Source organism: Mya arenaria, chromosome 11 (genome assembly GCF_026914265.1).
Source record: "Mya arenaria isolate MELC-2E11 chromosome 11, ASM2691426v1".
Taxonomy (NCBI): Eukaryota; Metazoa; Mollusca; class Bivalvia; order Myida; family Myidae; genus Mya; species Mya arenaria.
In genome coordinates this window covers 62,851,192-62,874,150 of record NC_069132.1, presented here as the reverse complement: position 1 = coordinate 62,874,150, position 22,959 = coordinate 62,851,192, and the positions used below count along the sequence as shown (strand labels likewise).

Below are 22,959 nucleotides of genomic sequence, written 5' to 3'. Positions count from 1 at the left end.
AATGGTTTTATGAAAGATACCGTGTTACATTTGTAAAAAAGTTGCAGACAATGCGGTATTTCCACCTAAAGAAACGATATACTTCCAAATCGACCGCCATCTTCCGAACGCTTTTACAAAGACAATCGTTGATATCCGTTAATCTTTAAGAATCCACCAAATATTTAATATTTGTTCGATATCAGCTTTTAAACACGAGGTAACAATCTAGTTATCAGTAATTGACAGTTTCCATAATAACATTATTTTGTAGGAAGTTTATTCATCAGAATTGATGTTTGTGAGATCATTGATTATAATTACGATAATCACTTGGTGAGTGACTAATGGAAACACAATGGTTAGAGGATTTGACTTAAGGAAACACAATGGTTAGAGGGTAAATGCAAAGAAGCACAATGGTTAGAGGGTAAAGGCAATGGTGCACAATGGATAGAGGTAGAGAACAGAGGTGTGGCTAATGATACCAAAATGGGTATGGGGCGTAGGCAATGGAACACAATGGATACCGGCGTTAGAGAGTGTGGTTAATGAAACATAATGGTGAAAGGATGTGTCCAATCGAAGGACAATGGAAAGAGGATGTTGTCAATTATTCGAATAAGAAGAAAGGTTTGTCGATGAAAATGGTTTTATGATAATTGTCAACAGAAACGTTTCCTTTCGTTACAATATGTAAAGCATATCGTATTAAAAATACTCTGAAACTCGTGATCCAATTTTACATAAAACTCGTCGAGAAAACATGTAACAAACTCGCCAGAGGCTCGCTTTTTAACAATTTTCTGAATTCGTTGAATTAATGTTTTATTATTACAAAACATTAAGACTCTTTCATAATATCGTATTACGACATACGACAGATCCATCCTATATGTTTAAACCTATTTGCACTCTATTTAATACTCTAATGTCGTTTGATTTCATCCAAAGAATTACCTATATGTTGCTTATGTTCGAATCGTACTTCCTTTCTGCATTGTTTGTTCAATTTTAGTTACAGCTGCATATACCATCTCAAGAATTGACACACACATTCAAATGTTCTCATAAGCGATAAGACGTTCTTCTGCGAAATGAGGTTTTTCTTAGGCTACAAATATACCTACACATAACAAAATTTTCGTCTCGAATCAAAAGTTCATAAATCATGGACGTCTAAAACCAAATAGAAGCATTTATTTCACAATCCACATACAGCAACCTAATAATTCATGTTACACAATCATGTTCTTTGGCATTTAATCGCATTGTAATATGTGACGACGCCTGTAGAAAGGGGTACAAAGTCGGCAATTTCAATTTCGAGAAAAACGTGTTTAAAGTTTTGTTGATTTATTTCACTGACTTTAATTGGTATAAGTCACCATTTCTTTGTTAGATTTCTAAATTTTAACGTACAACAATTGTTTAAATTGCATCCATAAAATATACATATTCTCCGACAACGATGTTACCGATAGCGACGAGTATAATAACAACAAGGTTATCTCCCTTATGCATATATACGTAATTTCCGGTTGGTAATTGACAAACAAGAAATTTTCAAACATTTACGTTTTTTGTCTTCATTTGCTGCTTTTCGAGGATGCTTCTGTCGAGTTTTGACAGGTAAATATCATTGCAGTTGTATAAATTTAATATTAAATTTTATTATGTTAAAATGATATAGAAAAAGGCGAAAATATTCGTCAATTGTCATAAACCCGGAAGTAAACAAATGGCTTGAACTGGCGGTTTTATTTAATTTCCATACCACATTGTCCATAATAATGAATGAAGTTGTATAATTATATAAATTTCTCATCATACCGAGTCATATGTTTTGGTAGTCATGGGACTAAAGTGTTCCCGATGTACATGTCAACGACACTGATGACATTTTAATAAGGATTTGTGTAACTTATGAATGACCTTCATTTACTAGAAAAACTCAACCTGTCCATGATAACATTGTAGATAATTGAAATCTGTTTATGAGTTTTGATAACAACAATAATGAATTGACAAGAGATCACAGTGCACTACATAACATCATATTGCTATCTTATTTCAGGACAGTATCCATGTTACCTGCCCGGCCCCCTCCATTACAGTTGGGACATTGCCTGCCAGTCTTCTTCCCCAATCATACCCAACCGATTCGTCCAATATTGTTCAAAACTTGATGGAAATGCGGTGTCATCGTAGTTTGGAGTATGTGCAGAGCACTCGGGTACATTTTAGTTATTTATAACTAAAGTTCACAAATTAATAAACGGTTGTTAATTGACAGCTTTTTCCAAGCAAGGAGAAGATTTTTGGTTGCACACATGACAACCTTGTTATACGTAATCAGAAGACATATTGTGTAATACCGAATAATTAACTGGTTTCCATATTTTATTATGAAATCATGCAATATTTTAGATAAACAAAATAGCATGTATAAAATAAAGATGTGTATCAAATGTTGCAGGACAACAAGCAGTTTATTTCTTCGATGAGACTGAATTGAAAGGGAGCAGACACTGTTGTGAGCATGATGATCACTTCTTCAAGTACCATGGCTTGGAGATAAAAAGCAGAAATTGGCACTTTGGTCTTAGCAGGTAGTTAATAAAATGTTCACATTAAACCCTAAAGTAGAGTACCTTAATTTTGAAAATACTTACCTAACAGAATTGAGCCCTAGATTTTTAAGAGTATTCGCCTCAGCGTTAGCCTTTTAATTGGTGTCAGTTACATGTAAACAAAATAACCTTGACCATTACTCAATAACTGTTGAAATTAATAAAATAAATCTTTGCATACCTGTTGCCAGAGGAAGAATGTATATGTTAACTTTCATAAGTATGTTTTTTCTATATTACATTTCAAATTTTCAACAATGTTAAACAAAAATACAAGCTGTTTAAACTAGCCAAGTAACTCCTGACATTGTCAAAACACTGGCATGATATCTTGATCTTTATATAAGCTTGTTTTTTGTGTGTTTTTGTGATGTCAAAATATGACTGATCTAGACATAATTTCTATCAATCCATACTTTCAGCAAACAGGCCTGGCTTTGTGAGGTGCAGGTTTGCTGCATAGGTGATGGTTTAGTTTACCTGATGAAAACCAGAGCAGTTGTGTACCCTGAACTCCTTTCCGAATTCTTCATCAAGGGGATGGATCTTGAATGGCAGTGGTATTAACATGACAAGATCAGAGAATACAGCAGATTAGACATTGAAAAAGACAATGTGTGTGCCCTAGACAGTCTCAACCAAAGCATTGAACAAACTGTACAACCTGTTAATTAACTTTTAGAGCTGTTTGTTTGGACTAGTGTTTGTCATTCTGAAATAAGTAATAACATTATTTCTCAGTACAAGAAATCTGCAGGAATTAGAAGCTGATATTTACTGTAACTATATAAACAAACCTCTTAGGGGTTTAGCCAGGTTAAAGAAAGACAGGGAGCTACAGAAAAGAGACAGGTTTCCATGTTTCAATAGGACACACTTCATTTATCTGTGAAGAATTTTAACATTTTGAATGTTACAGAAAATGTTAGGAATATTGTATAATGTTTAATTGAAGTACTATTAGGTTTCAAGTGCCAAATATTTAAAGCCTGTGTGTATTTATAATCTTGTGAATATAAAGTTGTTATCAAAACAAAATCAATATTTGACTGTCTTAAGCTTTTAATTCTATGAAGGCAGGAGGTTGCCAATCTTACTCTTCATGACGGGTGCTTCCAAAAAAGAACAGGGTGCAAAAACCTTCCATAACTCTTGCTAGAACCCTTTTATCCTTTTTTTTATCAAATTACAGTAACATTGACAATTAACAAATGATGCAGTGATGTTTTTTTATGCTAATATCATCAATTTTTAGTGTCATTAAGTTTTCTTCTAGAATTGATTTGTACATGTAATGTATTGAAAATTGATACTTGTGGTTGCCATGGTTACAACTTGTTTCTTAGTGTAGTAATATGTTTTATATATATAAATACAATATTGCATTATGTAAACTTATAATATTTTAAGAAATAATGATTCAAACACATGTACAGAGACAATAAATACACTACTTTGTATTTTTGTTGCCATGGCAATGTTTCTGTGTATATTTGTTACATTTATTGTTTTTTATTACAGGATTGTCCATTAGTGAAATTGTAATGTGTATAATAAGCATAGCTACAAAAAGCATAGATACATGAAAATACCTATTTATGGATGTACATTTTCTTCATATTTCGATAATAGAATAGATTTTGTACAATGACCCACCTTGTATTTAAATCACCATAGCAACAAAAGTCTTAAACATTTTGAATAATTTTTTTTTTAATTATATTTGTAAAGTGTCTGCCAATGCTTAGGTTATTTGAGTACTTTTTAAGAGCGGCGGGTGTGATCCCATTTACGTTTAATATTGAATTGCATCGTATTGTGGTTGTCATGGTAACATTTTGTTTGCCATTTAAAACTTCAATCATAATTTTACAAGAATTTTGTCACCAAATTATATAAAGACATAAAAAAAACATGTGTTGTTTCATTTCTTTATCTAAAAATTATGCCACTTTTTGACACTTTTATCGATAAATTGATCGACTCCTGTGCTTCTTTAAATCGTCATAACAACAAAAGTAATTAAGTAATTAAGATTTTTACCTCAAATTTTCGCCAAATTGTTTCTAATGATGTACTCTATAAATAACTAACAAAAAGAGCAAATGTCATTTTTGCACCTTTGTATCCCTTTTTACAGGCATTGACACATATGATGAAATGATTGTGCTGCAATGCAGAGGTTACTTTTATGTAAAAGATCATTTTGCTTTCGGGATTTAAATATAAATAGTCTAGTATTGTGTTTCTTTTGACTATGAAAACAAACAATAAAAGTTTAAAAAAAATGTATTATGGCAGTACATATTTGCAACATAAAACTGTCTTCAAATTACTAATTTCAGGACGAATGCTTATTACTGATTTGTAATCTTTTAACGTTTTGTCCTGATATTAGATTCCAACAGATAAAAACATATTTTTAATTGTGTTACCTTTCGAAATCAATCTGTGATATAGCTGGTATACATCGTTATCTGATTAGTAGATTTATCATCATTTTAAATGAATGTTGGTATCACGTTTTATGTGCAACAATATAAAATTCCACTTAATTCATTTAAGATGAATGGTGGTCTCAAGTAATAAATGCAATAACATTTCGTATAAAATTTCACTTATTTTTTTTCCGACAAAGAGCAGATTGCATGTCAAGAGAAAATTTCCGGGCGTCGCCGATTAGCCGCAATAAATTGTGTGTGGGTAGAGGTTAAATTTCTAAAGGTATTGTAGTATATGCAAAATACGGGGACATTTTCGATAGTATTTTTGGAAGATATTGTATGTACTCATCATTTCAACAGACATTTGAAATATTTTTTTGCTATTGTTATTGTGGTTACGCCATTATTTATCATGTATGTGTTATGCGCACAGCAAGCAGGAAACCATTATTCAAAAAGAGTTATTGTAGAAAGCTATCTGAATACACAATGTTGAACTGTGAAAAGGGCTATACTGTTTTATATATTTTATTTTTGTTTCTCTTTCCGAATGATTATAAAATATATTATATAGCTCAAAATTTATAACGCATATAAATACAGACTAAGAAACGGAGCGTGGCCTGGATCTTGTGTTCACTTAAGATAATTCTTTTTTTTCTTTGTTTTTCATAGGTCACTGTGAAACACAATGGTAAATAGTTTTCCACTTATGGAAACGCAATGGTTTAGAGGAGATCACATATGGAAACAAAATGGTTAAAGGGTGTGGTCAAACGGAACACAATGGTTGGAAGGAGTGGCCGATGGAAACACAATGGTAGAGGGTGTGCCTAATGAAAACAAAAAGTAAGAATGTGTGTCTAATAGAAAAAAAAAACGGTTAGGGGGGTTTGCCGATGGAAAACAATGTTTAAGGGTGAGCTTGTTCACAACAAGCTTTGTAGTAACCTTCAATCGAAGTACTAGAAGATGCATGGCACACCACACAGTATTGGTAATTGTTCACGTGCCCATTATTTGAAGGTAACTGAAACTTAAGCCCTGTATTGTGTAGTTGTAAACACATCCTTCAAAAGTTTTACCATTCGGCATTCAATTCCTTTCGTTTACGTCTCAAGCGCTGACATATAATTTCAAACACTTTCAGAGCGAATTGGAACTAGGTTACGAGGAAATTTATAATCTATATTTGACAGTTCCGTTTGTCCTGAGCTTATCTCGCACCAATCAAAAGGCTCCAAAATGTCAGCGAAAGATGCATGCACTATACATTTTGTAAATGAGTAGCATTCAGTACCATTCTATGTTGCCGCACGGCATTTAAAATCGTTTTGGAGGTTAAGGTGAACGAGTCTAATGAATGCGTTAGTAGAATGTAGAATTTCTTTGCCATACTTCGATGAATAGATAAGTAGATGGTACCTTTTCTCAGTCTTGTGGTTATGGAAGTGAGTTTATGTGCCATTGACAAACGATTTAGGATTATGCACTGTGCTGTTTGTAGAGTTTTGTGCTGTTCTATGTTTCTTGTTTGTGAATTTGTGTTCTATGTCTGTATTTATTGTAAACACCAACGCTTCCCTTCTTTGAAAGATATGATTGATTAATCTTTTCACTTTACGAAGATTTGCAGAATAACTTTTTATATATTTATTTTGAATAATCCATAAACATGAGTTGTTAACTATGTAAAAGAAACAATATTATGTTTTCTAGAGAAAATACATTATAAGATATGCCCTTCTTTGGCAAACATATCCGGTAGGAACCCGCTTTAGGTGTTCATTCCACGTGGCTTTGATGCAAAATATAATTATTTTTTTCTAAGTATGCCGGACATTTTTCAGTCGGATAATTCACGGGGAAAAGAAACCACATTCGATTTCGATGTCGACAACCTTTTTCATTGATAAAGGTACCAACACCATCTGGGAAGTGTTTCGTTTATAAAATCGGAAAGTAGACGCGTTTTCGATAATATATGAATTTAAATAATCCAATAGGAGAAAATATGGGGTCACTTTGTGACCAGTCCCAAACAAATGACGAGTTTGTCGGAGGCGTGATATAACGATAATGTATAGTTACTTTCACCACAATAAGCAATGCAACATGAAAATGGAACCGCATGATAATGAAATTGTTTGCTGCTGTTTTCTTAGCAGTGCCAGGCGATAACCAAATAGAAAAAAAAAAACACTAAAAGATATGTGCAGGTTATCATTAAATCACGGATATTGCCAATTTTACGGATCTAATAATTGCCTAATTGTTGTTTTGAGATTTACATCATTCCGTATTCCCAGAAGTTGTAAACAAATGATCGAGAAAAAAAAATATCAAATTAAAGATTAAAGCTATTGATTGAAATTTACTTCTAGCTGTTCATACTAAATCTTTACAATACTTCAATATTGCAATGTCAGTTTTATAGCGATGTCTTTTTGTTAAAGAAATATGTGGGGGGTTTTATTCTTAGACTTCTTCGTTTTTGCTATGTTCTCTCCTACCAAAACAGTACACTCCTATAATAGGATTCTTCAAAATGCATACGTCTGAACATTTTCATATATTTGTCTACATAGATGCTTTATGGGTACAATCTTAAGCAGTTCTTATCAGACAAATCAAGTTTATTATAACAAAGCAGGTTTGTTTCTATAGTTTTTCATATAAATATTCATATTGCAAGAAGTCACTACAACATTAAATTGTCTTCAAATACACTAGTAGCACATCTCATCTCAGTTGCCCATAATTACAGAAAGGTCAATCAGGCATATATTCATGATTGGTGTTGTTGGTTTGAGAATAATATTATGTTTTCAATGATAAAAATGTTGAAGAACTGATTTGTCATATGTTTATCAGGAATGTCAGCAATAACTATTTAAACTGTGCAAACAAGGCTCTTCACGTTTTGTGTAAAATAAGATGATAAATTTTGTTAATATCTATTTATAAGAAAGTGTTAACAAAATATGTACCGGCGTTGCCAGCGACGGCAGCAACGTTGAGAAATTTCGATATAATTATAAAGTGACATCGTTACGTTATATAACGTCTTGACTACCTCTTTGGTCCAGCGGTACCGGCAATGCATGCAATTCATACAGACATACAGGAGCATTTATTTTGACTGTTTTGTCGTCTATGTATATCGTTCATAAAATGATAGGTTAATGCAATATGTTAAAAAACAACAACAATGAATGCGTTTATGTTTCAACTAATTGTTTTCGTATATTATGAAAAAAATGTTGGAAGAACATTAAACATCATGATGAAGTTATTTTTAAGACGCAAGTATATGAGATGTTACTTTGCAGTTTATTAGAGAAAATAATAAAGCAATATGTATCTTTCAAACAAATACATTGCAAGACTTTCAGAATACATTTAGACTGTACGAGTTCAAGTTTCACGATTCAATTTTAAAACCAAAATAATACTTTTGAAGTATTTGTTTGCAGCTGATAATTTCAAAGCATGAGGTGAAATAGGAGTGCAATGACGTAAATAGCTTTCATTGTAAACTTTAACAATGTTCTGAATCAGCCCCCGACGGTTTTATATCGGTTTCACGAACTGTTCATTTGTTGTTACAGTTTCAAATAAAACCAAAACCAGTTTTATCGTTTTTATAACGAAAACCGAAATCGGTTTTCAAAACTATCGAAACCCCTACCGCAGGCGGTTTCATGGGTTCGTTCCATCCGAAAACTAGTTTACTTTGAAACCAACATGTCGGAAAGTGATCAACCACGTTTGTTGAAACTCAATCCTTTTGATAACAATGCCTTACAATATGCAAATGAGCTAAATGATAAAGGTTACATTTATAATTAGAAATAATGGTACATGCAGTTGCTCCACCATGTTGTTTAAACTGTACACAAAACCATGCATTTGTTACTTCAAGCCAAACTGTCAAAACCTAGCTGAAACCATTGACACCAAAACTGAAACTGGTTTTTTTATCATCAAAAACGCCCTAAGTGATTATCTTTAGCGTCATTTAATTTGAAACGTGCAATATATCACGTTCTGTTCGCATATTTAAAGGTATGCTCTTAAGTCTTTGTAAAACGCACTTTTGTATGACGAAATAAAGTGTGTCAACTCATAAGGAGTGTTAAAACTAAGATACCAAAATCTGGAACCCTTCAGCAAATGTTGTTGAATCCTTCAGCACTTGTTGACATTTGCTCAAATATCGTCTTTGAAGATCACAATTTTCATTAGCGTTAACCATGCAGTCGCATTTAATTACGGCTTTGTTGTTGTGTGATTGGTCGATAGACATTATAACGTGATGTTATCCATGTATTGGTAATTTGAGCTCACGTGGAACACAAAAAGCACATCATCAGAATTGGCGAACATTTATACATAAATCGCTTAAAACTGAAAAAAATGGCATACGTCAATACAATAAAAGGTCACAAGGTACACAAAGAACTTTCTTAAAGTTATACACAATTACGGTTTATGTCAGTCACGTCATAATAAAAAGAGTTCAGCATTTGCGTAAAAGTATACGTTATTTGCGTACACACAAAGTACGCCGTTGGAATATGCCTTAAATTTTACACTACTAATGTTTTCGTCATTTACGCCGTACACAAAAGACGACGTCAAATTGCGAAAATATTACAAATAAGTATGTAATCAACATTTAAGGTCATATTTTACGTATGCATACGGTCAGGCGGTACATAGATAAATTGTTCAATACATTTATTAATTTACTAGATTAATATTTATTCATTCATTTGTTATTAATAATATGCTTAATTCATTCATTCACGGTCAATTATACCCAATTATTAATGAATGAATTAATTAATGAATTAATGGTTGAAAAAATAAATTAAATGAATTTATGGCCCATTTTTTTACAAATCAATTCCATTTATTCACATTAATGTTTTTATCGGATAACAAGTAATCAAAATGAATACCAATGGTATGAGGAGCTATTGTTGTTGTTTTTTAATATTGTTCATTGTATTATTAGTTACACAACTTACACTGATAGTAGCTGAGGAGTAGTTGATTTACAACCCCAGTGGTTTCATACTATGCGAGAGCGAAGCTCGAGTGTGGTATGAAACCACTGGGGGTGTATATCACTCCCCCCAAGCTACTAACAGTGTAACGGATATATCTCACCGAGTACTTTTAATAATAAGATTATATTAAGGTATAATGTATTTGTTATCAAAATATTCAGTGAGGCTTGAATATTGTCTCCATATTATATTTTAAGAAATACAAAATGTTTATGTAATCAAGTTTATTTGGAACAAATACAATAACAATGTAAATATAGTAATAAAATTGTTTAACAGCATATATATTTTCTCAGTAAGGTTGCATTAAATTATAACAGTACAAGAAAGATGTATCACATTCAATAAATGTAATAAATAGGAAAAACCACAACAGTTTCACTGTTTTTAACACTTAATTTTTAATAATTAATGTTGTGCCTGTAAACCGTTTTTTAGTCACCATTTTGTAACCAATGACTCATGTAAACAGTCGGTTAAACTAAACAGATTGCTTGAATAAAATGGATATTCAATAACGTGCATGAGTTAGCTCACCTACAGTGAAAAGATAAGCCGAGCGAAATTTTACAATTTTTTCGGCCGCCATTTTGTTACGTCTCCTGCGGAGTATGAAAGTTACAGTAGTGGTATGAAACCTAATGGAAATTACAGGGGGGATATGGAATATACACGTCGTGCACGTGACCGCTCTAGGTCAATCTGATAGCGCCATTCATGTAGGAGGTGAGATTTACATGCATACGTACACGTTGAGTTCTGATGACGTGCTTTTTGTGCCACGTGTCCTGACATTGCGCTGGGCAAAGGAAAGTTTTGGTGCGTTTCTGCCAATTATGATGACATAACCTTTGGTTTTCTGCATGAATGAGTAGGATATAATTCTACGCAAATTCCTATGATGTACTTTCGTGCACCACATGGTCTCTTATTTTGCTGACGAAATAAATGTTGGTGTGAATTCTAACAACTTCTGATGAAGTTCTTCGTTATGTATAACTTGACCTATCATTAGCATTTATTGTGACTGTATAATTTTACGCAAATTTTAAATTCGTTCTTTTTAGGTATCATATGACGTCTGTTTGTGTTCAAATAAGCAATGTTGTGTAAAATTTAACGCAGATTCTGATGACGTTTTTCTTTGTGTACGCCGTGACTGATTTCAGCATTTATTGTGTATGATTTACACAAATTCTGATGCCGTTCTTTCTTGTGTACCGCGTGACTGTCGTAGCATTAATTATGTTTAATGTACGTAAATTGTGATGGCATATATTTTGTTGTCCATGTGACCTCAAATTGCGCTGACGAAGGTAACGTTTTTGTACTTTTTACACAATTTCTAATGACGTACATGTTTGTACCACGTGGCTGACAAAAGTATTTGTTTGTGTATACATGTATTTGTATTTAAATCAGATGAAATAAAAATTTCCGATTCTGATGACGTGCTATTTCTGTACCACTTGACAATAGATTTTGCTTTCGTAAGCAATGTTTGGGTAAAATTTATGCAAATTTTCATGACATATTGTAATGTGTTCAGCGTAATTGACGTAAGCATTTCGTGTGTATTATTTTTACGCACAGATTGGTGCCTTTCTTTTTGTGTTCCACGTGGCCCTCAATTTTTATAACGAAAGCAATATATTAATGTTTGTGTAAAACTCGCAACTAAGCAAATCCAGATGGCGTTTTTTTTTATTCTACCAGCTGACATAAGCTTTTAATTTGTAAAACTGAATACAAAATTTCACCCAAATTTTGATGACGTTTTTTGGTGTACCCCATGACTGACGTTAGCATGTCAGGTGTATTTTTATTGCAAGTGCTGAGGAGGTACTTTTTGTGCACCACATGACCTTGTGCTTATGTTAGTAATATTTGCGAACAATATTAACCCAATTCTGATTACAAACCGTTTTTTGTTTCACGTGACTGACGTAAGAATTTGTTGTGTATAAGTTAACCTAAATTCTGATGGCGCCTTTATATAGTACCATAGGACCTGCAGTTGTGTTGATGTAAGCAATGTTTGTCTAATAATTAACGCAAATCATAATGCAGTTCTTTTGTGTAAGACTGACGTAAGCATTTATTGTGTGTAATGTTACACAAATTCTGCTGATTTATATTCGTGTGCATCTCAAGACTGACTTTATACGTTTATTGTGATTAATCTACTTCAATTGTAATAACGTTTTTTTACCATATGACCTCTACTAAAGCTGCCGTTAGCAACTTTTTATGTAGCTTTTGCAAATTCTGATGACGTACTTTATTCATGTAACGTTGATTATGTAAGCATTAATTGTTATACGTTGTTCGGACGCAAGAAATGCATTACTCAAATTATGATGAAGTGCTTTTTATGTAACACGTGCCTAGCTTAAACGTACGTGATCAAAATTGGATTGAGATTTTACACAAATATTGCCTCAGCAAAAATGGAGGTAAAGCGGTACACAAAAAAGTACTTTATTTATGATTTTGCGAACATTAAACACATTTAAGTGTAAGGTATGTCATTACATATACAAAATGGTACGTCATCGAAATATGCGTAATATTTTACACAAACATTACGGCAGCGCAATTCAACGTCACGTGGTACACAAAATGTTCGTCATCAAAATGTGCATACAATTATGCTTAATAAATGTGAATGTCAAATCACATGGTACACAACAATAAACTGCATCGTAATGTGCATAAGTTTTCATTCAAACATTGCTGACGTCAACATAATTGGAGGTCACGTTGTACACAAAAGTAATTAATCAGAATATGCATTAAATTATACACAATAAATGCCTACGTTTGTCACGAGGTATATATTAAAATTTCTTTACATTTTGCGTTAAAGTTTTACAGAAACATTGCTAACGCCAGCACAATTTTAATTGACGCTGTATACAAAATCTCCTTCATCTAGATATGTCGTTAAATAAATCACAAGAAATTTTAACGTCAGTCACGTGATACACACATAAATAATCTGGTTTAGCGGACAACTTTACGGGAATTTTAATTATATCTCAATATAAGATCACGCGATATATTAAAAGCATGTCATCAGGATTTTTGAACAATTATACCCATAATAAAATGCTAACGTCAGTCACCTGGTAAAAATAGTACGTCATTAGAATTGGCGTCAATTTTATTCATGCATTGCTTACGTCAGCGCAATAGTAGGACACGTGGTACACACACTGTACATCATAAAAAATGCGTAAATATTTTTTTTGCTTGAATTATGCATGATTGATGTTAACGTCAGTCACGTGACCAAAAAAACGTCATTAGCATTTGTGTTACTTTAAACACTATCTTTGCTTATGTCAGCGCAATTTGAGGTCACGTGGTAAACAAAAATTACGTCAGTGGCGTAAAATCTTACACAACTTCTGCTTTCGTCATACTTATGTTACCTCACTAAATTACGAGGTCGTACAATACACTTGTTTCAACAGCATCGACAAAGAGGCTCATGTGCTTCCAAATATCGTCAACAATATAACGTTAACACACATTATTTTTATTAATAGTCATTTCTTTTAAACTACATTTTCAGATAACTTCAATATCCAACCATTTAAAATCACATATCGTTTTTATTCATTAACCCAATACATGTACAAAGAAATAGTTCAATAGATTAAACAATCAATATCCTTTAACTTATTAATTTATTATAATATCAAGATAATAACAACAACAACAATAATAATAATAATAATAATAATAATAATAATAATAATAATAATAATAATAATAATAATAATAATAATAATATTAATAATATTAAAAATAATTAATAATAATAATAAATATGATTGCTACTGCTACTGCTACTGCTACTGCTACTACTACTACTACTACTACTACTACTACTACTACTACTAATACTACTACTACTAATACTAATAATAATAACACTAATAATAATAATAATAATAATAATAATAATAATAATAATAATAATAAAAAAATGTATCAGTCACTATTGTATTAAAATATACTGACGAATATTATTGAATGTATACATGCATACATACCTATTACTTTTACAATCTAAAAATACATTTTTGTCGGTGAATCGCTGACAATTTATGTTATTAGTGTTAGAGAATTAGTGCACGTGCATATTGATGTGGTTCAGCAATTCACTCCTGTCATCTTTAAAGAAGCAGACGCCTTGCCACTTCAAAGACGGCACTTTTTAACGTTTTGTATATTTAAACATTTATCAATGCATGTATACATAGCATCTTTTTTAGAAAATTTTAGAAAAAATAAAATAACATCTTATTGATTTCATATGCATATTATAATGAGAAATATAACCTGGACATGCTAAAAATTTGGTTAATTCTGGCCCAAACATAAATAAAATATATATAATAATAGTAATAATAATAATAATAATAATAATGATAATAATAATAATAATAGCAATAATAATAATAATAATAATAATAATAATAATAATAATAATAATAATAATAATAATAAAAATAATAAAAATAATGATAAAAATATAATAATACAAATAATAATTATAGTATAGTATAGTAATTATAGTATAGTATAGTAATTATAGTAATAACAATAAATATAATTATAATGATCATAACATCTTTATTTTAAGAAGGTAACACATTATGACATAATAACAGTGTCAACTACAAAACATCATATTTTCAATATGACCTTCTAAAACAAAACATAATGACAAACATCTTTACACAATTCACACATGTATACATACTATTATTCAAATATCATTAAATACGATAAACAACAAGTCATATAAAGCAATACTGAATAAACATGTTAATTATGTTAAACACAAGTATACAAATGAATGATAATGATTTTTAATATCAATGCATTCATATAGAACATGGCTTTTTCGCAAAACACTTACTTCGTAAAACCTCTGATATCATTTATGAAATCAACCTTATATCTTACAGACTATCAAGCACACAAGACACAACTCCCAAATCATCCAAGACCCCACCCCCTACGCACGCGCACGCACGCACGCACGCACGCACGCACGCACGCACGCACACACACACACAATATTCTTAGTTTTTACTGTAATTCTACGAATCATCACCCTTCCTGTTCCAAACTATATTACTATCTATACGGATATTTAAATACCTCAATATAGTTAACATATCTCAATCAAGGAAATCCTAAATGCTACTTCTTTGAAGTCCTAAACGAAATTTCGATTTGGAATGACCTTATGGTTTCATTATCAATATACTACAGACCACACAGCCATTTTAAGTCACGGAGTTAGACAAAAGGTTAAAACACATTCTTCGTTTTCTCTTTCTATGTATATGTATCTGACGTTTTCATGTCCACCTGAAAGGAAATAATATTCAACGTGCATTGTGCAACCTTTATTTAATTACAAATGTACTGCATTTGTGACATCATCATCATCATCATCATCATCATCATCATCATCATCATCATCATCATCATCATCATCATCATCATCATCATCATCATCATAATCCTCCTCCTCCTCATCATCATCAGCAGCAGCAGTAGCAGCAGCGGCGGCGGCAGCAGCAGCAGCAGCGGCAGCAGCAGCAGCAGTAGTAGCAGCAGCAGCATTATCGGCAGCAGAAACGGCAGCCGAAATAGCAGCAACATCGTCATCAGCAGCACCTTAATAATACTCATTAATATGTATGATTGACCATCGCTTTGAGAAAGCCTCCGTGTTCCAAACCGGAAGTTGCAGAAGGTGGGCATTGCATGAGTATATGTGGTTTTAAAAATATGACGTAATAACCCATGCAGAGGTCGATATAGGCTTGTCGCATTATGCTAGCGGGAATGGTTGCAGAAACCTGAAGAAAAAGTGCAAGTAAACAATTGCTATCTTTATCATACTATTTTAAGAGTATAACCTTTTTTCAGTTTATGTGTACTATTAGAATATGCTTACATTCATTCAGAAAATGATACTAAAGGTCAAAGCTGCTATAATTCTGAATAATAAATATAGCAGCGAGCAAGAACATTAGCGCAGTTTCTTCTAGCACTATTCTGTGTCGCAGTTTCATGCCTCACTAATTAGTAGCGCGGCTTCATCTAGCGACTTTCTGTAGCTTTGTTTTAAATAAATTAAAAACAAGAGAGATATTAAATATGTTCAAGAAAGTATTTTACCAACCATACGACTATAGGTTTTATTTCGCGCTTGACATATATCTGATATTTAGAAATATATCGCTCCGATGTTGGACCGATATATTTTCTGACCTTCACAAAAGCTCTCTTAAAGTATTAAATATATGATTAGAAATTTCTAGTTATTCAATATCTATTTCAAAATTTAGCTGCAGAAAAAAAGTAAACATACGGATAAATTAAGCAAATATCGGACCGTTATCGGAGGATCATGGGCCGATATACAGATATTCCGACCAGATATCGGTACCTATCCGATATGGCAATGCTCGCTGTGGAGTAGCAGTTATAGTTACTGATACAGAGTAACAGGTACGATAGCAGGTACAGTGTAGCCTGTACGGTAGCAGGAACAGAGTACCAAATACAGTAGAAGTTACAAGGTGTCAAGTACTGACACAGAAACACGTGACAAGTACGCGCAGCATGTACAAAGTAGCAAGTACAATAGCAGGTCCAAAGCAACTCATACGCTAGCAAGAATAGAAGTATCAAGTATTGTAGCAGGAACAGAGTAGCAGATAAGTCATACGGTACAGAAAAGCAGGTGCGCTGGCAGGTACAGAATTGCGGGTACGGTAACGTGTGCAGAATAGCAGAACTGTAGCAGATTTAGAGTTGCTGATACGGAAGCAGAAATAGAATTTGGAGCAGGTGCGGAGGCAGGTACGGTAGCAGGTACAAGGGGAGGGAGGGGGGGGGGCAGGTACGGTAGCAGTTACATGGGGGAGCAGGTACGGTAGCAGGTACAAGAGGTGGCGAAGAGACGGACGCAGGTACGGTAGCAGTTACAGGAGGAGCAGGTTCGGTAGAAGGCACAGGGGAGGGGGGATTTCGGGCAGGTACGGTAGCAGGTACGGAGAAGATACAGGGGAGAGCAGGTAGGGTAGCAGGTACAGGGGGTTGGGGTAGGTATGGACGCAGGTACGGTAGCAGGTACCGGGGAAAGCAGGTACGGAAGCAGGTACAGGGTGGGAGCAGGTACGGTAGCAGGTACAGGAGGTGGGGCAGAGACGGACACAGGTACGGTATTAGCTACAGGGGTGAGCAGGTACGGTAGAAGGTACAGGGGAGGGGGTGCAGGTACGGCCGCAGGTACAGTAGCAGGTACAGGGGAGGAGGTCAGGTACGGACGCTGGTACGTTAGCAAATACAAGGGAGGGGGCAGTAGCGGTAGCAGGTACGGTAGCAAATACAGGGTGGGCAGGTTCGGTAAGAGGTACAGGGGGGGGGGGGGGCGGGGGGGCAGGTACGGTAGCAGGTACAGGAAATGGGGCAGGTACGTAAGCAGGTATGGTAGGAGATACAGAGGGAGCAGGTACGGAAGCAGGTACGGTAGCAGGTACAGGTGGGGCAGGTACGGAAGCAGGTACGGTAGCAGGTACAGCTGGGAGAGGGCAGGTACGGCAGTAGGTACGGTGGCAGATACAGGGGGGGGGGGGGTGGCAGGTACGGTGGCAGATACAGGAGGTGGGGTAGCAGGTTAGAGATCAGATACAGGGGTGAGCAGGTACGGAAGCAGGTACAGAGGGTAGCAAGTACGGTAGCAGATACAGGTGGGAGCAGGTATGGTAGCAGATACAGGTGGGGGCAGGTACGGTAGCAGATACAGGTGGGAGCAGGTATGGTAGCAGATACAGGTGGGGGCAGGTACGGTAGCAGATACAGGGGGGAACAGGTATGGTAGCTGGTACGGTGGCAGATACAGGTGGGGGCAGGTACGGTGGCAGATACAGGAGGTGGGGTAGCAGGTTAGAGATCAGATACAAGGGTGAGCAGGTACGGAAGCAGGTACAGAGGGTAGCAAGTACGGTAGCAGATACAGGTGGGAGCAGGTATGGTAGCAGATACAGGTGGGGGCAGGTACGGTAGCAGATACAGGGGGGAACAGGTATGGTAGCTGGTACGGTGGCAGATACAGTTGGAGGCATGTTAGGAAGCAGGAACGGTAGCAGGTACAGGTGAGGGGGCAGGTAGGAAGCAGGTACGGTTGCAGATACAGGTGGGGGCAGGTGTGAAAGCAGGAACGGTAGCAGGTACAAGTGAGGGGGCAGGTAGGAAGCAGGTACGGTTGAAGTGCAGGTGGGGGCAGGTACCGAGACAGGTACGGTAGCACGTACAGGTGTGGGGCAGGTACGGATGCAGGTACAGGTTGGGGCATGTACAGGTGGGGGCAGGTACGTTAGCAGGTACGATAGCAGTTGCAGATTAGCACGTTCAGTAGAAAGTACATAGTAGCAGGTACTGTAGGGCGTTAAGAGTAGCAGGTATAATATTTGGTGCATGTAGCAGGTAAGGTATTGCGTCAGCCAATGAGCATGTCGATTTTGGACAAGATTAAAGATACAAGAGTAGTAGGCACAGAAGTTCAGTTACAGTAGCAGGTAGAGAAGGAGGTAAAGCTAAGTGAGCATAGCAGTATCGGTTGAATGAACATGTACGTATCAGGTACAAGTGTAGCAAGTACGGTAACAGGCACAGAGTAACTGGTACGGTTAAGACACGGGGTAACAGGTACGGTAGTAGGTGCAAAGTTGCAACCACGGTAGCGGGCACATAGTAGCTAGTACGGTAGCTGGTACAGTGTAGCAGGTACGGTAACCGGTACAGCCAAGTGAGCATGGCCATATCGGATAGATATCGGCATCTGGTCAGAATATCGGTAGATCGGCCCAATGATGGTCCGGTAACGGTCCGATATTTAGGTTAGTATTCCCTTATGTGAATTTGTACATTTACTAAACTAAATCGGGATTTATATTTTGAGTAACTATTGATTATTCTCAATATATATATTAAATACTGTATGGGTGTTTTTGAGCCGATCAGAAAATATATTGGTCCTATATCAAGTCATATGATTGAGTCGCACTTCTTAAGAATTCAGTATAATGGTGTACATGATGTGTGTTTTCATTTTTTTTGAAGATTTCTGTTTTACAAGAGAAACAACTGCCGTAAAACAATAGTGTGAGGTATTAAGTTATCATACAGTATACTATTTCATGTGGCAATAGTGTCTTCCCGCGCTCCATTGATGATTTATTACTTCACCCCGCCATGTATCCCATTCCATCCTAAATGAATCTTAGCATTCATCCAAAACGCATGTGTACAAAACAATGACATAATGACAATAGTCTTTGAAAGGGAAATAACTCAATTATTATTCAATATATGTAAGGGAAATTACTTAGTTATAATTTAAGGTATGTAAGGGAAATAACTCAATTATGATATAAGGAACTGAAGGGAGGTAACCGCACACAAAGTTCTATCTAAATCTAGAAGTTTATGAGCAATAGTATGAAGATAGATGTAAATATAAATCATGTATTTATTTCTACATGCTAACGTATCACTTACATTCCTCTGTGACGAGCGTTTCCCAAACCTAAATCTGTCGGTATTGGACGAATCATGTCACGTGGTCGAATAGCTTCGACGTCAAAGTGGTTGAATAGATCCTTTACGACACGGACGCCGTGGGAAGGTGGGGGTGTCCTGGAACTTAAAGCATAAAAACTATAACAATTTGAGTGTTGATCAATAAACTCTTTACAGTTATACAAAATACACGTACAACCATGTACCAACAAAATAATGATTCGGATTAGATTCTAAATACATTCGATCTGGACCAAAATTATCCCATGTAGCAACCACTGTATAGTTCAAATGATTCAAAATAGTATATATGGCCATCATCACCATTCGGAACACCTCTAATGTTTGTAGGTACATCAGTAGAAGTAAGTGAATCTTTAATAATAGTTATAATTAATTGCAGTATTCTAACGTGTGTTTTAACTATTTTTATTACTAAATATATATTCATTGCCTGTTAACCCTTTGCATGCTGGGTAAATTGTCGTCTGCTCAAAAATGTCGTCTGCTTTATTCTAAATTTCTTTCAATTTACTTAAAACTTTGGGGATATATTGACTGAGTGGCAAACAGCTTGGAACCTGACCAGGCGCCGAGTTACTCGGTGCCTGGTCTGGTTCCAAGCTGTTTGCAAAGCCTTTAAAATCGCCATCAGCAGCCTAAGGGTTAAGTGAATTATTGCATAAATATTTAAGATTCTTAAGGGTAAAGTCATTTGGGGCGTAATATCAACAAGTTTAACTGCTTTATTGAAATAGCTACGCGATATACTTGCAGCATAGTTAAATTGTGAAGAGTTCTGACATTGTAAGCGTCCATATATTACAAAGGTTGTTTTCAATGGAAAATGGCCGAGGTATTTCGAATGCATCAAGTCACACACCCTTATCACATCCTTTATAACATATGTTCTCGATCATTCATTTAAATATAAAATAAATCAAATTCCCATTATCCAGGTACAAATTTCACAAAACATTTTTGATGGGTTGCAGATCATTCTTTCATTATTCTTGCGTTTGTTCGCGCTAGTATGCAATGCCGCTTAGCTTATTTCTTGAGTTATACAATTATTGTTTTTAAATACAGTTTGTTTTCTTTCCCTGAATATTTGATACAAACACGTGTTTAAAATAAATTGTTTATATCCTTTACCAAGTAATCGCCTGCTGGGTATGTTCTCGTAACTTTGGTAGAGCTCAGGTGACCTTTGGTCTGGCAACGTCACTGGTGTGACGTCATCAAACAGGAGCCTGCTACCAGAAGCACCGAGTGTTTTCCGGGTGGGTGCCGGTTTCTTGTTAATTGCGGATTTTCATGAAAACAATAACAAAAAACATCATACGGCATACCAGTCGGTCAACATTTTCGTTTTATTTAAGGCTGATAATCAGGGATTATTGTTTGTGTTAAAACAAATATAAACAATGTATACGTATTTGCACTTTCATACTCAAAATACTGTTAGGTAAAGTAAATTATAATAAAAAAACAAGAACGCCGTGGATCAAACTTTAACGCTCGTCTTTTTTATTTTATTTCTATAAACAATGTAAGTCGAACAAAAGCCATTACTCAACAATTATAAAGCCAAAGGACTGTACATAAGCGTTTTTGCTCTGACAACATATGTACCCATATCATTTTCTGGAACGCCCATATCTCATGATCTTATTTTTATCGATTATAAAAGTTTACTTGATTATCAATTTCTTGCCGTTTTATGCTTTATCTTATTTATTCAATATACATTTGATATCAAATGTTTAAATAAAACAATATTTGGAAAGTATACTAGCAATTTGTGAACAACGTTTGCCTACATTTGCCCCGATTTTACCCCCAGTAGGGGCCAAAATTATGTTTCAAAGTTGCATAAACATTAAAATCAAACTAGAATTTTCTACTACCCGGGTTCAGTTATAAAAAAATCTTGGGAAAGATGCTAGCGCCATTAGCATTTACACTGTAAGATTGCAATAACCAGCAGAAAATTCTAGTTTGAGTTTCATGTTATAGCACCTGAAATAAAATGGATATTTCGAAACTAAAACTCATTTTTTCTTTCTTAAAGAAAGGATGATTGCTTGAAAAAAATTCCTCAATCCCAAATATGTATCCACGAAGTCCACAAATTACAATTAGATTTAAAAAAAACAACAAGCTTCATAAACATAAATATTATTTAATTACATCATTTTTATATCCAGATGTCAGTCAAGAAACATGAGCGTTGCTAGTTTTATTTATTATTATTATTTCAAAACTATAAACATAAATCAAATGAGGATTTCGATTTGGAATTAAAAATTTTTTTACCATAATGTTACCGCTAGAAATGGGATCAAAAATAAAGTAGATATATACTGCGTATAATAAGTTTTAGTTTTGGGGCAATTTTCATGAAAGAAAAAAATATGTTGTTAGATGAAATAATCTATTCAAGAAAAAAGTATCTATCCCACATAATAATCAAATTTAAGGACTTAGCTTGTGTTGCCTTTTCTTCTCGGCAGTTTCCGTGGCGAAGTTCAGTTAACATCGGGCATTTCCGTCAAGGTCCGATTTCTCACGTTCTCATCCAGAAATCTTGTCAAATCTATATCAAACAACGGTCTTGAAATTACATAACATTGCATTAAAAACAATATTTAAAAGCAGAGCAAAGACAAAAGTAGTACGACGTTAAATGATGTCTGGTTTACTGGCCCCTACCACTTGGTTTATTATATATTGCAGGGGCTGATATAGGAATTGAAGTTAGAGGGGCGTAACCTTCTGACATGCACCCCTCCCACAGAACCGAAAGTGTATGGCATAAACTGTTTGCATGTGGATTTTGGGTTACTCAATCAAGAAAGTTAAACAATGATGCATTATGGGCGTATTTTTTTCTCCTATATTGACATAAAAGTAAACTTGGACGATTTTGGAGGGGGCGCGCGCCAGATGCGCCCCCCCCCCCCTCCCCCCGCCCCCTCAAAAACCGCTTGTGTATTGTCATATAGTAAGAAGGGAACCAGACATACTCAAACGATGAACATGGAGTGTATATTGGTAGGGAAAAGGCTGTAATCAAAATCTCAAAATGTCTTTAGCCTAATACGCTTAAAGTTCTTAATTTATTTATTTTAACTTGATCCAACAAAACAAAAACATTATTTGCATGATCATCTTAAAGGACTCGTTCATGTTCTTGCATTT

At 34.8% G+C, this 22,959-nt stretch overlaps 1 protein-coding gene and 1 long non-coding RNA gene across 2 annotated transcripts; one reads left to right on the top strand and one right to left on the bottom strand.

Annotated features, from left to right (window-relative positions):
* Nucleotides 1-1,508: 1,508 nt before the first annotated feature.
* Nucleotides 1,509-4,554, top strand: LOC128209077 (uncharacterized). The gene is made up of 4 exons (XR_008256936.1): nt 1,509-1,611; nt 2,057-2,215; nt 2,459-2,591; nt 3,035-4,554. It is a non-coding gene; the product is annotated as an uncharacterized LOC128209077 (long non-coding RNA).
* A 12,532-nt stretch (nt 4,555-17,086) lies between these two features.
* LOC128208678 (uncharacterized) lies at nt 17,087-21,121 on the bottom strand. The gene is made up of 4 exons (XM_052912227.1): nt 21,108-21,121; nt 19,735-19,872; nt 17,883-18,612; nt 17,087-17,755 (listed from the first exon to the last, which is right to left on the bottom strand). Exons 1-4 carry the CDS (start codon nt 21,119-21,121, stop codon nt 17,087-17,089), a joined length of 1,551 nt encoding a protein of 516 aa, XP_052768187.1.
* Nucleotides 21,122-22,959: the final 1,838 nt, after the last annotated feature.